The 14,614-nt window shown below is 40.3% G+C and overlaps 1 protein-coding gene across 3 annotated transcripts in view; it reads right to left on the minus strand.

Moving 5' to 3' along the window:
- Nucleotides 1–1,227: 1,227 nt before the first annotated feature.
- The window catches only part of LOC137621548 (hsp70-binding protein 1), a 32,702-nt gene continuing 19,315 nt past the window's right edge, over nt 1,228–14,614 (minus strand). For all 3 annotated transcript variants that reach the window (XM_068351934.1, XM_068351932.1, XM_068351931.1), the window contains exons 3-7: nt 5,664–5,844; nt 5,011–5,232; nt 4,755–4,910; nt 2,436–2,650; nt 1,228–1,904 (exon numbers count right to left, since the gene is read on the minus strand). In XM_068351934.1, coding sequence (XP_068208035.1) covers nt 1,836–1,904; nt 2,436–2,650; nt 4,755–4,910; nt 5,011–5,232; nt 5,664–5,844 — 843 coding nt within the window. In that variant the 3' untranslated portion in view covers nt 1,228–1,835. The remainder of the gene's footprint in view (nt 1,905–2,435; nt 2,651–4,754; nt 4,911–5,010; nt 5,233–5,663; nt 5,845–14,614) is intronic.

A 14,614-nucleotide genomic window follows, 5' to 3' on the forward strand; every position in this document is an offset into this window, starting at 1 on the left:
ATTCATTTACTTTTCCTACCAGGAAAAAATATGGGTCACTAACCTTGACACAGGAATATCCAAATTTTATCCAATCAATTTCATTAAGTTTAGAATAGCTCCCTAAATACAAATTGATAGTTTTCTATTATGCAATAAGTGCAACCTATTTGGAGAGCCTGTATAATAGCACAGACTTTTAGAAATATTTGGATACCAAATGATGGTAAGTAAAATTACGATTTCTGAAACTTATCTCCACCCTAATTTGTTTGACATTATAATTTCTCCATATAGCACTGCTATAAAGATGAAGAAACAAAGATTACACGAAAATTTTTGTCAATACAGAAGTTTTTCAGGGGATCTATTTGTATATTCTTCCTAAGAAATCTCCAAAAATACTACACATCAACGATAAATCTCAACAAAACAAAGTAAAGTACTAATTACAATACTTTTTATGCTACTTACAAAGTCATGGCTACATAAATAAAAACACTGATTTACCTTAATTCTGGTGATCTTTTGTTCAACCTGAAGATACTGTAATTAAGTTCTAGGCCATACAATGGGCTGATGTCTATAGTTTATCTTGACCATAACCACTGATACCACTTTGTAAATACATACTGTACACCTGTTAATAAAAATAATGTATGCTTAATGTTACCAAGCATAAATACTTTTTATCGAGAATTTAAGAAATGAATAACAGGTATGAATTATTTCCTATGAATGTGAGTGATGAGGTTCAGTGGTATAATCTACTTTTCAACTTACAAATACAGTAGAAGGTGAAATATAATGAAAGTCTTGACTTAAAAAAAAAATTGTATTTATCAAAGGGTACATTATTATAAAATTAAGTAATCATTATGCACGAATAAAAAATGAATAAAAAAAATAAACTTGTGAATGTAAGCTAACCCTTCATGACTGCATAAAAAATAAATGATAAAAATAGGTTAAAAGCTCCATTCTTAACATTGTCATATATATGGTCTGTGGATACTTGACTGGTGAAGTGATGTGAAAAAAAAAATAGTAAAATATAAATAATATGAATGTATAACTCACATCAAGAAGACTATCACAATAAAGATATTATGAGAATTGTAACCAAAATGAACCTTATGAGAGACAGTTCATTTCTCTTATGCAAAACCTCAAATAAAGACATTTTCATCAAACAACAAGATACTGCTTTGGAAATAGAAGTGAAGCTCAATTTTCCACGGATATTAATTTTTATTTGTTAGGGAAAAGGCAATTCTTGAATCATTATGGTATTCCACATTACTTTTCGAAAGAAATTCATACGAAAGAACGGCCAAAGAAAATTAACAATTTAATTTAAACATCACATTATGCACTTTCCTTCAGCGTCTTAAAATGTGACTTTTAACTTTGATTACACAAACTTACACTAGTAACTCGACATTATAGTTAGTAATTAACAGAAACTCAAGTGCCTATTTACAGTAACTTTGTGGTTACAAAATTGTGTAAATCCAAAACTAGACTCTACTATACCTAGATAGAATAAAACCCTTCTGCACTAGGCCATGCCAGTTGACGTCGCAGCAATGAACGATACTGGTATAGAGTTAATCCATGTCTCAAAAGAAGTAATTCATAAACTATTTGTTCTGCAATGAGAACAAACATCTAACAATGATCACCTATTTTGAGTCAATTCACAGCCTTTCTAGAAGATACCATAAATGCACATTACGCTTCATATTCCACCAGAATGATTTGATCAGTAAACTAAATTTGTTTCTCACAATACAAGACATTTATTGTACCTTATATACTAGGAGATAGCTCTTCTACAGCATAAGCTTGACTTATTATCTACAAGCGCTTTCATCTTCACTTTCCATAGCATTAAGCAGACTCATTATATGTCGTTCTTCATCCTGGAAATAAAACAAGAGAATTCATCATCTTAAACATTGAATCTAACTTTCCATGATCAATATGACAAAACCCACACAAAAAAAGGAGGAAAAATTCCTAATCACATAAAGCTGAGCAAGATTAACAAGACAGAACTATAGCTAGAAAGATATTTTTATCCAAATTATAAAAAAAATTACTAAGATATGGTTAAATTACCATCCATTGTAATTACATACTATCCTTTCTTCTTTTACAGATATTAGCTTACAAATTAGCTTTAATAAGAAGATGAAGTAATATCCTTGGTATAACATGCACTAAAGCCTGTTGATTTCAAGTAACAGCAGCCACATGTATCTAAGCTGAAAATTTATCATTTCAAAAGTCAGATATACTGTACTTACCAAAACATTGGTATTTCTAACAAAAAACCATACTCTAAATAAAATCGCTCAAAGTTTGGTAATACTGTATCACTGTATCATTAGTGTCTGAAAGTGTCTGACAAGCATACAACAGCATATATCTTGTTTTTCATAAGAACCTACCTCATATTCTGATTTGCCTTTGATATTTGAAAGTCGAGATCTTAAAATACCGGGTAAGTTAAATTCTGGTCTCAAACAGTCAGAAAGTGCTGGAGGATATGACATAGCCAACGTTGCAAGCACCATAGTGCAATGTTCTCGAGAAACATCATCCACTTCACTGTTATTAAGGATAGAGATCAGTTGTTCGACATAGCCCATTGACATAATGGCATCTAAAAGAAAAAAAAAGGAGAAAATAACATTAAAATTATGATAAACCTTAATGCATAAATATTTACAGTATACTGTCCTTGTAAAATACCCTTTAAACTAACAATGAAGACATAAACAAATTAAGTCATTAATATTACCAGTACTTGTTCATTTTTATGACTTCCTCATACTCAGTTTCCAGTTACAGTAACTAAAAAAGGATGAAAGCATCAATGTAAAAGTGTTGGGCTTACTGTAGTTCTAAATACGGTAGTACACTCCATACTACCGCTAGAGAATTATTGGGTCTTTTGACTGGCCAGACGGTACTACGTAGGACCCTTCTCTCTGGTTATGGTTCTTTCCCTTTGCCTACACAGACACTGAACAGTCTGCCTATTCTTTACAGATTCTCCTCTGTCCTCGTCCACCTGATAACACTGAGATTGCCAAACAATTCTTCTTCACCCAAGGGGTTAACTACTGCACTGTAATTCTTCAGTGGCTACTTTCCTCTTGGTAAGGGTAGAAGAGACTTTTCAGCTATGGTAAGCAGCTCTTCTAGGAGAAGGACACTCCAAAATCAAACCTTAGTTCTCTAGTCTTGGGTAGTGCCATAGCCTCTGTACCATGGTCTTACACTGTCTTGGGTTGAGTTCTCTTGCTTGAGGGTACACTCGGGCACACCGTTCTATCTAGTTTCTCTTCTTGTTTTGTTAAATTTTTTTTAGTTTATAAAGGAAATATTTTTTTTAATATAGTTATTATTCTTAAAAATATTTTATTTTTCCTTATTTTCTTTCCTCACTGGGCTATTTTCCCTGTTGGGGCCCCTGGGCTTATAGCATCCTGCTTTTCCAACTAAGGTTGTTGCTTAGCATTTAATAATAATATAACTTCCAGAGCAAAGCTTAAGTGACATGTGAGGTTATGTGGAATGAAAAGCAAACTAAGTTGAAGGCATTACAAACCCAAAATATAAAAGGATGACAGCAAAAAGAATACATTCAAATAATATAAATTTATCCAACAATGGTCCAATTATTCTACTTGGTACGATAAGTCCTGCTTTACTGTAACCATGCTTTCAAGCTGTAATTACTTAAAACTATTCTGTGTCATTTAAAAAATATAACTGTTATGCTGCTTTTTTTCTTACTTGCTACCCTTTGTTCCCTTCAACTAATTCTGTCTCTTCTGGCGGCTAATGAGCGAGTAACATGTAAGCATAGTGACAGCTTGTATAGCAGCACCTCATGTAAATCAAGATGCAGACTATCCAAAATAGTGTACCATAGTTTAATGCTTGCAGTAAGTGGTCAAAACTTTTTTTGAGGTCTGGATTCATGAAAGTAATTCTAAGTAGAAATTACTGACGATGGAAATATTGCCTTATTCCTTATGCTGTCTCTAGATAACTGTGACACTAGTTTTATTCTTTTAGATTTTTTTAAATTATCAGGAAGTAAACCAGTTGATATAATCAGATTATTATTACAATTTATATGAATATATTACTTGTAAGTGAGACTTGGAAAATACATAACCTGTTTTCTTAGAGCTGTGTTATATTGAACTGAATTGAACTAATTGTGATTTTAAAAATTTGGGTACAATGGCCCAGCAATGAGGTAAGCCTAGGGGTGTGTAGAATACCACAAGAGGTTGGATAACATAATGGGAGAAAGAAGGTGGTATTAGATATTAATTAAAAGGCTAAAAACTGGATGCAACAAGGGCCAAAAGGACATTGGAAAAATTCTTTGGTAACGTGTACTGATGGCCCAAAACAACATGGGAGAAATCTAGTGTATTAGCAATACTTTCAACTCTAAGCCTCCCTACAGATACTACTGAGGTGTGATGACATTGATATGTTATCAATACAAATACTGTACAGTATAATCAAAACTTCTTATATTGTTGTTTTGTATAATTATAAGGGTTCCTGAAAGTATGAGTGTGTGATTTCGATTACTTAAGTCCTTAACATTATACTATCAAGTATTAGGACTTTAGTTTGAACATAATTGAATAGAAAAACATTATGCAAACAACATAAATTTAAATGCTTCATGTACATTAACATAAAATAATGTACACAAAAGGATAAAAATAAATTACCTTTACGAAAATTATCATTGTTAATAAGACTGTTAAGGAAAAAGGCAGATTTAACAACCAACTTCTCCTCTCCAGACTGCATTGCACGCATAAGGTACGAGAAGCCATCCAATTCTAAAAATTTACGTTCACCATCAGTATACCCTCGGACAAGACCTGGAAGATAAAGTAATGGTTAAAGCTACTTGAAAACATAAAAATTACAAGTTAAGATATGAGCAAGAATCACCAACAAACATAAAGATAGAGTGCTTACATGATAGTGCAAACAAAGCTTTAACCCTAGCTTGTTTATTGCTGTCATTGTCCATCATGTGAAGCAATGTTGGAATTGGGTTGAGAGCCAACATCTTAGACTGGCAATAAAGATTGTTTTGGCACACTACACCAATGACGTTGGCTGCATTGGCGCGAAGGGATGCATGTGGGGAATCTAAACACTGAAATAGTGCAGGAAATCCTCCCATATTGTGAAGATCTGTAAAAGATTTGAAAAACAAAATGCTTATATAAAAATTTAAGTACAATGTTGATTATACAACAGGCAGACATCTAACACTGCTGAAGAACTGTTCCCTAATGAGTGACAAAATCTAACAAAGAAGAAATAACATTAGAGAAGTGAGGCCATCTTTTCCTAGATAAAATTATTCATACTTGCTAAGAAGAGCACTGCCCCAAACAATTATAATATCTATAAATCAAAAGTTCCTGCATTGTTTGCATGACATTGTAGAGTAAATTATAACCTTTAAAAAATTGTCATGAAAAATAAACTGGGTAATGTACTATATAAAATAACCTTAAAGCATAACTATATACATTACTGCACTTTCATTACTTTATTTTTCTTTACAGAAACCAAGATACTATAATTAATTCTAATGTAAAGTGAAGCATGCTACTTACCCTTGGCATAATTAAGGTCTTCAACATATTCACTGATAGTATCAAGGGCTTCCTCTTGCTCTTCTATATTTTCCCCGGGAATCGTTACTGCATCTTCAAACAAAACTTTCACAGATTCTGCTAGTTTCTTCACCACATCAACTGTCATTCCTGCCAAGGCTTCTTCAAGAAATGCTCGTCGCTGAAACACAATGTTAGGAGTCTTTCATATTATCATATAAATATTTCTACTTTTAATGTGTGAAACAAAAACCTCTGCTGCTTTATCAAGAACCCATCGATATAAACACACCTACTAAAAATGAAATATTCTAAAAGTAATTTGTACTCTTACTAGCTATACAACCCTAAGATTAGTCCTTTAAAATAGGGAGTGTCTTCAGCTCTAAGCTGGAATGGCCCTTGAAACTGATCGCAAGGTATTTAACTAAAGGTGGTGACCAAGGGTGAATAAACTTCCTCTCCTGTCAAAGACTCTTAACTTTTAATTTTCAGCCCAGAAGAGAGAGGGATGGTTGAGGTGGTAAGTTTAACTTTGAAAAACTTGGGTTTTGGCCACAAATTCAAGTACAAAACTAGAGACCTCCTTCCATCCTTCAGCATGTGCTAATACAAGTGTACGAGTGTGCATAGGCAACTCGCCATCTTTCTTTGCCAATGCTACAGCTAGCAAAAGGACAGTCTTGAGTCAGATCTGTTTGGTAATACTCTCTAAGGCTCACATGGGGCAGTCATAAGAAACGGGTCACATCCAACTCCGGAGGAATTGCGTCCCTGTGTAGGGAGGACTACTTGAAGCTCTTCAAAAGCATAGATTAACTACCACAAGGAGAAAAGGTCTATGCTCTTCAGTCGGAAGACAAGGCTCAAGCTGAGCAGTGACCTTTCATAGACAATACTGAGAGGCTCTTCTATGTGAATATCAACGAGCAAGTTACCAATCTGTACTAGAGATGCTGCCACACTGTCAACCAGCCAGTACTGTAAATCAAATTGAATAGATAAAAGGCATATCCATTAGAGATGCCCCCATGAGTGTTGGAAAGCATTCGCTAATGCTGCCTATGGATCGGGAACATGTACAAAACACCGGGAGCTTTCAGACTACCTGTGTGGAGAACAGGTTGATTTCCGATGAGCCCCACTAAAAAAAAAAGCTGTTCCGCTATGCAAAGATGTAGGGATCACTCTGACCGTACAACTTTCCCCTGGCACATGAGCATATCTGTTAAGCACTATGCATTCCTCTTCCCTGGAATGTATCTGGCTGAAACCTCTATGGCATGATTCACCACCCATTTTTGGATCTGCTTCGTCAACTTCAAAAAGGTAGAGGAACCGTGCCTCATTCTTTATTGACGTAAGTTACTATGGTAGTGATATTTGCCTAGCAACACTAATGAGCGGTTCCTCAAAGGTTCTTGGAATGCTTGCATCCTCAAAAGAAGAAGCATTTCTTCTATTTACCACACACCTGATGTGACCAAATTGGCAAGGTGATAGCCCCACCAATCTTTTGATGCGTCCAAGAACAGTTGTATGTTTGGAGATGGGGAGTCAGGAGGGACTTCACAGGTGAGGTTTTCTTCATCCACTCACCAGTTAAGATTTTCTTATATTTCCTTTCCCACTGGAACAAGATAGAAAGGGGGGATCTCAAGAGGCCAACCAGTGATCCTCTTAAAAGTTTTGAAGGAATCTCTGGAGATGTACCACAACCAATCCCAGGAAAAATTTTCCAATGAGAATAGGTGATCAAAAAGACTTGCAAACGTCGAGCTGGAAGTCACCGTCTGGACTGGACAAAGTCGTGCTACCTCTGAGCTTGGCAATACATTTGTCTGATAGGAAGAATCTTGCTCCTGCCGTTGTCTATCAGCATGCTCATATACTTCAACCTCTGCATGGGCGTGAGATTTGACTTCTCCCAATTCATCACAAACCCTAGATCACAACTAAAGGTGAGAAGGTAATTTCAATATACAGTAGTAGCATCTGCCTCTCCAAAGAGGCCAGGATCATCCAATCATCAAAATACATGAAAAGACATACTGTATACCGGATAGCAGGAAATACCCAAGGAGCAGTAAACTATCCAAAACACAGGGTTGTGAAATGATGCTCGACTCTGTTGAGGAAATTACAGAGATACTTCTGTGAATACTGATGAAGGAATACGGTACCTGAAAGCATGCATCCTTCAGATCCACTGGAAGCATGAAGTCTCCTTCTTTGATACAACTACTTATTACAGTACGTTTGTGCCATTCCCATTCTGAGCCTCATTACTTTAAAAATTGGTTCAGAAGAGAGAAGTCAATGACCGGTCTCCAGCCTCCCAGTTGACTTATCTACCAGAAAGAGTCAACTGTAGAAGGAAGGAGATCAGTAATAAAAGGTCTTCAAGCATAACTGTCTTCACCATCCCTTTCAACTCAGCAACAATGCTAGGCCTTTCAAAGATGCTGAGGTATATTAACAAAGATAGGGGAAGGTCAGCAGTCAAGAAGTAGTAGTAAGTACCAGTCCCAAAGGACACACTACCTAAAGCTTTGCCCTGTGTCTCTGACAAGTTGCCTTATGGCATTCCAGACATTTCCGTACTTGCAACAGCAGGCATAGGGAAACTCTAACATAAGCATCCCCCCTCTACCTTTCCTATGCTTCCCTTTCTGAACTGATCAAATGACCTTGAAAGGGTTAGTCATGCACAAGATCCTTTTGAGTTGAACAAGTTAAAACTGATCCTGATCGGGATCTAAATAAGGTTGTGGTGACTATTCCCGATACCGCATGCATAGCCGCACCTGAAGGTTTGTCCCCAGATGAGCTTGAAGAACCAAAGCCCTTGATAAAGACTGCAGTGAATCAGGGAGCCCTGAAAAGCAGTTTACCACTTCTCCAGTGACACCTGCAAATGATTCTTCAGCACGAGTGATTTGGAACCCTGCACCAAAGTATCACAAGGTACCAGTGCTACTACCTCAGGACTACAGCATCTTGCTTTGAAAATTGGGACACCAGTGTCCCTTGCCTTCAAAACCTAGTTGGTACACTGGTTTGCTGATTGGTGTATCAAAAAGGTCACAGCCTTTCCACCCAACTGCATGTGTCACCTGTACTTCTCAAAAATATCAGATGGTAACCCAATCGTCTTTTGGAACTAAAATACATCACGGGCCTGGCCATTGGTTAAGTCATTAAACTAAATTACAGGGTGGTCATGGCAAAATTTTCCATAACTGCCAATTCAGATTACTATTATTATCATTATTAATACAAGCTTAACTACGAATCTAATTGGAAAACCAGGATGCTATATGCCAAAGGGCTTCAACAGGGAAAAATAGCTCAGTCAGGAAAGGAAACAAGGATATAAATATACTATGAAAGAAGTATTGAACAATTAAAATAAAATATCTTAACCCTTTTACCCCCAGGCAATTTGGAATTTTCCAACCCTTAACCCTCAAGGCATTTTTCTTTCAAGCAATTTTGCAATATATATTTTTTAAATTGCTGAATCAGCCTAAATTTTCATCATAGAGGGGTCAGGTTGGTCTCATTCTTTTGGAAAATGCCTGAAGTTTCTCAAAAAGTTATCAAAAATATGCAAAAAAAAAAATGCAAATAGCAGTTTTTTGCAAGGACGTACCAGTACGTCCAAGGGGGTAAAGGGATGAGTTTTGTGAAATATGTTATTTTCCTTAGTAAAATAAATTTTTGAATATACTTACCCGATGATCATGTAGCTGTCAACTCTATTGCCCGACAGAAATCTAAGGTCGGGATACGCCAGCGATCGCTATACAGGTGGGGGTGTACACAACAGCGCCATCTGTGAGCAGGTACTCAAGTACTTCTTGTCAACAAGAACTCAATTTTCTCCTCGGTCCACTGGTTCTCTATGGGGAGGAAGGGAGGGTCCTTAAATTCATGATCATCGGGTAAGTATATTCAAAAATTTATTTTACTAAGGAAAATAACATTTTTCAATATTAATCTTACCCGATGATCATGTAGCTGATTCACACCCAGGGTGGTGGGTGGAGACCAGCATACATGTTAACATTAGAAGCTAAGTATCCCGTATCTCATTTTAGCAGTTATTCAAAATAACAAACATAAAATAAATAAGTACCTGGTAAGGAAGTCGACTTGAACCATTACTCTGCCTTTTTAAGTACGTCTTCCTTACTGAGCCTAGCGATCCTCTTAGGATGCTGAGCGACTCCTAGGTGCTGAAGTATGAAGGGCTGCAACCCATACTAAAGGACCTCATCATAACCTCTAATCTAGGCGCTTCTCAAGAAAGAATTTGACCACCCGCCAAATCAACCAGGATGCGGAAGGCTTCTTAGCCTTCCGGACAACCCAAAAATATTTCAAGAGAAAGATTAAAAAGGTTCTGGAATTAGGGAATTGTAGTGGTGGAGCCCCCACCACTACTGCACTCGTTTCTACGAATGGTCCCAGAGTGTAGCAGTTCTCGTAAAGAGACTGGACATTCTTAAGATAAAAGACGCGAACACTGATTAGCTTTTCCAAAAGGTTGCGTCAAATATATTTTGCAGAGATCTATTTTGTTTAAAGGTCACGGAAGTTGTGACAGCTCTAACTTCGTGTGTCCTTACCTTCAGCCAAGCTTGGTCTTCCTCATTCAGAAGGGAATGAGCTTCTCGTATTAACAGTCTGAAAATAATAGGATAAAGAATTCTCTGACATAGGCAAAGATGAATTCTTAACTGAACACCATAAAGCTTCAGACGGGCCTCGTAAAGGTTTTTAAAATAGAACTTAAGAGCTCTTACAGGACATAATACTCTTTCTAGTTCATTTCCAACCATACGATAAGTTTGGAATATCGAACGATATTGGTCAAGGCCGAGAAGGCAGCTCGTGTTTGGCTAGAAAACCAAGATGTAGAACATGTAGCCGTTTTGGATGAAAATCCGATGTTCTTGCTGAAGGCATGAATCTCACTGACTCTTTTAGCTGTGGTTAAGCATATCAGGAAAAGAGTCTTAAAGGTGAGATCTTTCAGGGAGGCTGATTGAAGTGGTTCGAACCTGTCTAACATAAGGAATCTTAGAACCACGTCTAAATTCCAACCAGGTGTAACCAAACGACGCTCCTTCGTGGTCTCAAAAGACTTAAGGAGGTCCTGTAGATCTTTATTGTTGGAAAGATCTAAGCCTCTGTGACGGAAGACTGATGCCAACATGCTTCTGTAACCCTTGAAAGTGGGAGCTGAAAGAGATCGCTCTTTCCTCAGATATAAGAGGAAGTCAGCTATTTGAGTTACAGAGGTACTGGTCGAGGATACGGATACTGACTTGCACCAGTTACGGAAGATTTCCCACTTCGATTGGTAGACTCTAAGGGTGGATGTTCTCCTTGCTCTAACAATCGCTCTGGTTGCCTCCTTCGAAAAACCTCTAGTTCTCGAGAGTCTTTCGATATTCTGAAGGCAGTCAGACGAAGAGCGTGGAGGCCTTGGAGTACCTTCTTACGCGTGGCAGACGTAGCAGGTCCACCCTAGGGGAAGAGTTCTGGGAACGTCTACTAGCCATCGAAGTACTTCGGTAAGTTATTCTCTCGCGGGCCAGAGGGAAGCAACTAGTGTCAACTTTGTCCCATCGTGAGAGGCGAACTTCTGCAGTACCTTGTTGACAATCTAGAACGGAGGGAATGCATATAGATCTAGATGAGACTAATCTAGTAGAAAGGCATCTAAAAGAACCACTGCTGGGTCCGGGATAGGTGAGCAAAGTATTGAGAGCCTCTTGGACATCGAGGTTGTGAAGAGATCTATGGTTGGCTGGCCCCAGGTGACCCAAAGTCTCTTGCATACATCTTTGTGGAGGGTCCAATATGTCGGAATTATTGTCCCTTCCTACTGAGACAATCTGCTAAGACATTCAAGTTGCCTTGGAAGAAACTTGTTACTAGTGAAAAGTCTAGACCTGTTGAACAGGAGAGGAGGTCACTTGCGAACTCGCACCATGTCAGAGAGTAGGTCCCTCCTTGCTAGGAGATGAACATCAAAGCAGGGAGTTGTCCGTGTTCACCTCCACTACTTTGCCTTGAAGGAGAGACCTGAAGCTTTTCCAGGTCAGACGTACTGCCAGAAGCTTCTTGCAGTTAAAATGCATTGTCCTTTGACTCGAGTTCCATAATCCCGAGCATTCCCTACCGCCTAAGGTCGCACCCCAGCCTACGTCCGATGCGTCTGAGAAGAGAACGTGGTTGGGAGTCTGAACAGTCAGGGGAAGACCCTATAAAAGGTTGATAAAGTCCTTTCATCAAGTCAGACCAGACTTATCTTCCGGAAACCGGGATCGAGACCGCTTCTAGCGTCTTGTCCTTTTCCAGTGAAGAGCTAGATGAAACCGAAGAGGACGGAGGTGTAGTCTTCCAAGTGACACCAATTGAACCACGGATGACAGTGTCCTAACCAGACTCATCCACAGCCTGACAGGGCCGTGTTCCTTCTTCAGCATCTTCTTGATGGATAGCAGGGCTGGGGGTTGATCGTCTTGTTCAGCCATGTCCTCATCAGAGGGTTCCTCATCCGAAACTGATGAGGAAACGGCAACGGAGTGGGCAACGTCTGACTCGCTGAATCCGGTCGCACTGGTGGATGCGTGACGGAGCCGGACACAAGATCATGGTACTGCTGCACAGTCTGTGAACTGTCAACCATGGGGATGCGAGGAAGTACAGCGACAACCCGAAACTGTCTAGACTGTCTGGGTAGTGCAGACAACCCCTTATCGGGTTGCTGAGGTTGCCGCACTGCGTCACAACAAGTCACCTCTGCTGGTTGTTGAACGTCTTCCCAGTGACACACTGAACGTCCACAACCACCTCCGAGAGTAGCTTAACGTCAACGTGCGACTGGCAACCCACACTGGGTCGCACCGGTGGAGGAACCATCTCAACTGGCGGACGTGAGTAGGATACCTCAGCGTCAACAGGGCGTACAACCAACCGGTAGGAAGGTCGTTGGCAAGAAGGTTCTTCTCCGTAAAAAATCCTCTATCAAGGACTAAGCTTGGACTGCATGTCTTGCAACAAAGCCCAAGGCCTATGGGAGCAGGTGTGGCAACAGACGGGGTTAGCGACTGAAGCGGAACCATTTACCCTCCCTGGAAGCATGTTATGCTTTAACTAAAGTCCATAGGAGGCTAAGCAGCTTAAGGCTCCTCTCCAAATGACAGAGTCCTCAAGGGAATATCAGAAGGAGGGAGAACAGCACTTTCTCATCTACAGGAACCATGTCCGAGAAAAGCTAGGTTATCTCAGTGAGGGTTTCACTGGTGCATAAGCAGCAGACCAGAAGGCAACGTTATGAAACTGCTTGTCAGTCTGTGAACTGTCAAAAACTGAACTGTCAACCCCAACAGGTGCGTGAGGACATACAGCACTGGTGTATTAGTAGCACACCAGAAGGCAATGTCATGTAACTGTTAGCCAGTCTGTGAGTTGGCAACAACCAAAGCTGTGTGGGGAAGCCTCAACTCCTGACTGACTAGTTTGCTGCGGGCGAGTGGCGGTAACCACAGTGTGTTGCTGAGGCTGACACACCGTGTCAAAACACGGCAGCTTGTGGTAGCTCACGCACGGCAACGGAGAGCTCCGTGTGTCTGTGGGAGTCAGCATGCGTCTGGCAAGGTCGACTGCGCATGGGTGGAGGAGCTCTCACAACAAGAGTGTGGGAGCAGGCAGCCAAGCCGGGCGCACAACCGTGGCAGGCTGTAGGCCAACGGGTGCATCGTCAACCTTCTCCGCAGTCGGAGGGTGGGAGCTGGCAACAACAAAAGCGGAGTGCTGGTGCGTGGGAGGGACTGCCGTGGGTTGCGGAGCATGCCGCATTGTGGCAAAACACGGCAGCTTGACAGCACCTTCCCACTGCTGATGCGGTAGCTCACGCATGTCAACGGAGGGTGCAGCATGAACATGCGTCTGGCAGGGTCGACTGCGCATCGGTGGTGGAGTTCTCACAGGTGGAGTGTGGGAGCAGGCAGCCGCAGTATCTGCTGAACGCACAACCGTGGCAGGTTGTAGGTTAACAGGTGCAGTGTCAACCTTCTCAGCACGATACTCTTGCATGAAGGAAGCAAGCTGAGACTGCATATCTGCAGCATGGACCACTAGGGTCTATAAAAGACGGCAACAAACGGAGCTACTGTCCGTTGTGACTGAGGGTCTAAAACAGCTGGTGCGGCAACAGACGGAGTTACTGCCTGTTGCGGCAACAGACGGAGTTACTGCCTGTTGCGGTACCACCTTGCCTCTCTCGGAAGGTGTGCAGTCGTCGAAGACTGCAGCGAGTCCGAACTGACCCAGTGGCTACACCTAAGCCGTTGGACTTGCGCGGAAGGGACCGACTTGCACTTAAAAGCTGCAAGATTTGGTCCATGGTTTCTGCGAGAAACCTCTTCCGCAGACGAAGAATAAATGGGCTCTCTCGTCTTTGTGTGGGTGGGGTGATCACGTCAGCAACGTGTGTAGATACACCCGAAACCACGGAGGGAAACGTCTGTTCGTCGATCAAGGCCTGTGGAACCCATAAGTCCTTCGACATTACTTCTCCCCTGGGCTTGGGAGCTTGTAAGAGGTATCGGACTAGGTGAACAACTGGCACGAACAGACGAACCCTCGAACGCAACACAGTAACACTTTGCGCATATCACTTTATCACTTTTGATTTTCTGTTTGCACTTATTTCACTGAACTCGAAACTTTAAGTGATTTGTACCTGAAACACGCAATCCTATCCTTCATTAAAAGGTAGTAATTGCGAAAACAGTTTTACAATGCAACAGAAAAACATAATGAAAGATAAAGAATTCAGTGGCTGGAAAAGAGACTAAACACTAGATCAAATAAACTACGTTTAAAATCTCTCACCGCATAAAGCCTGGGAACAAGAATAAAACTCTAGA

The sequence above is a fragment of the Palaemon carinicauda genome, chromosome 28 (genome assembly GCF_036898095.1).
Source record: "Palaemon carinicauda isolate YSFRI2023 chromosome 28, ASM3689809v2, whole genome shotgun sequence".
Classification (NCBI taxonomy): domain Eukaryota; kingdom Metazoa; phylum Arthropoda; class Malacostraca; order Decapoda; family Palaemonidae; genus Palaemon; species Palaemon carinicauda.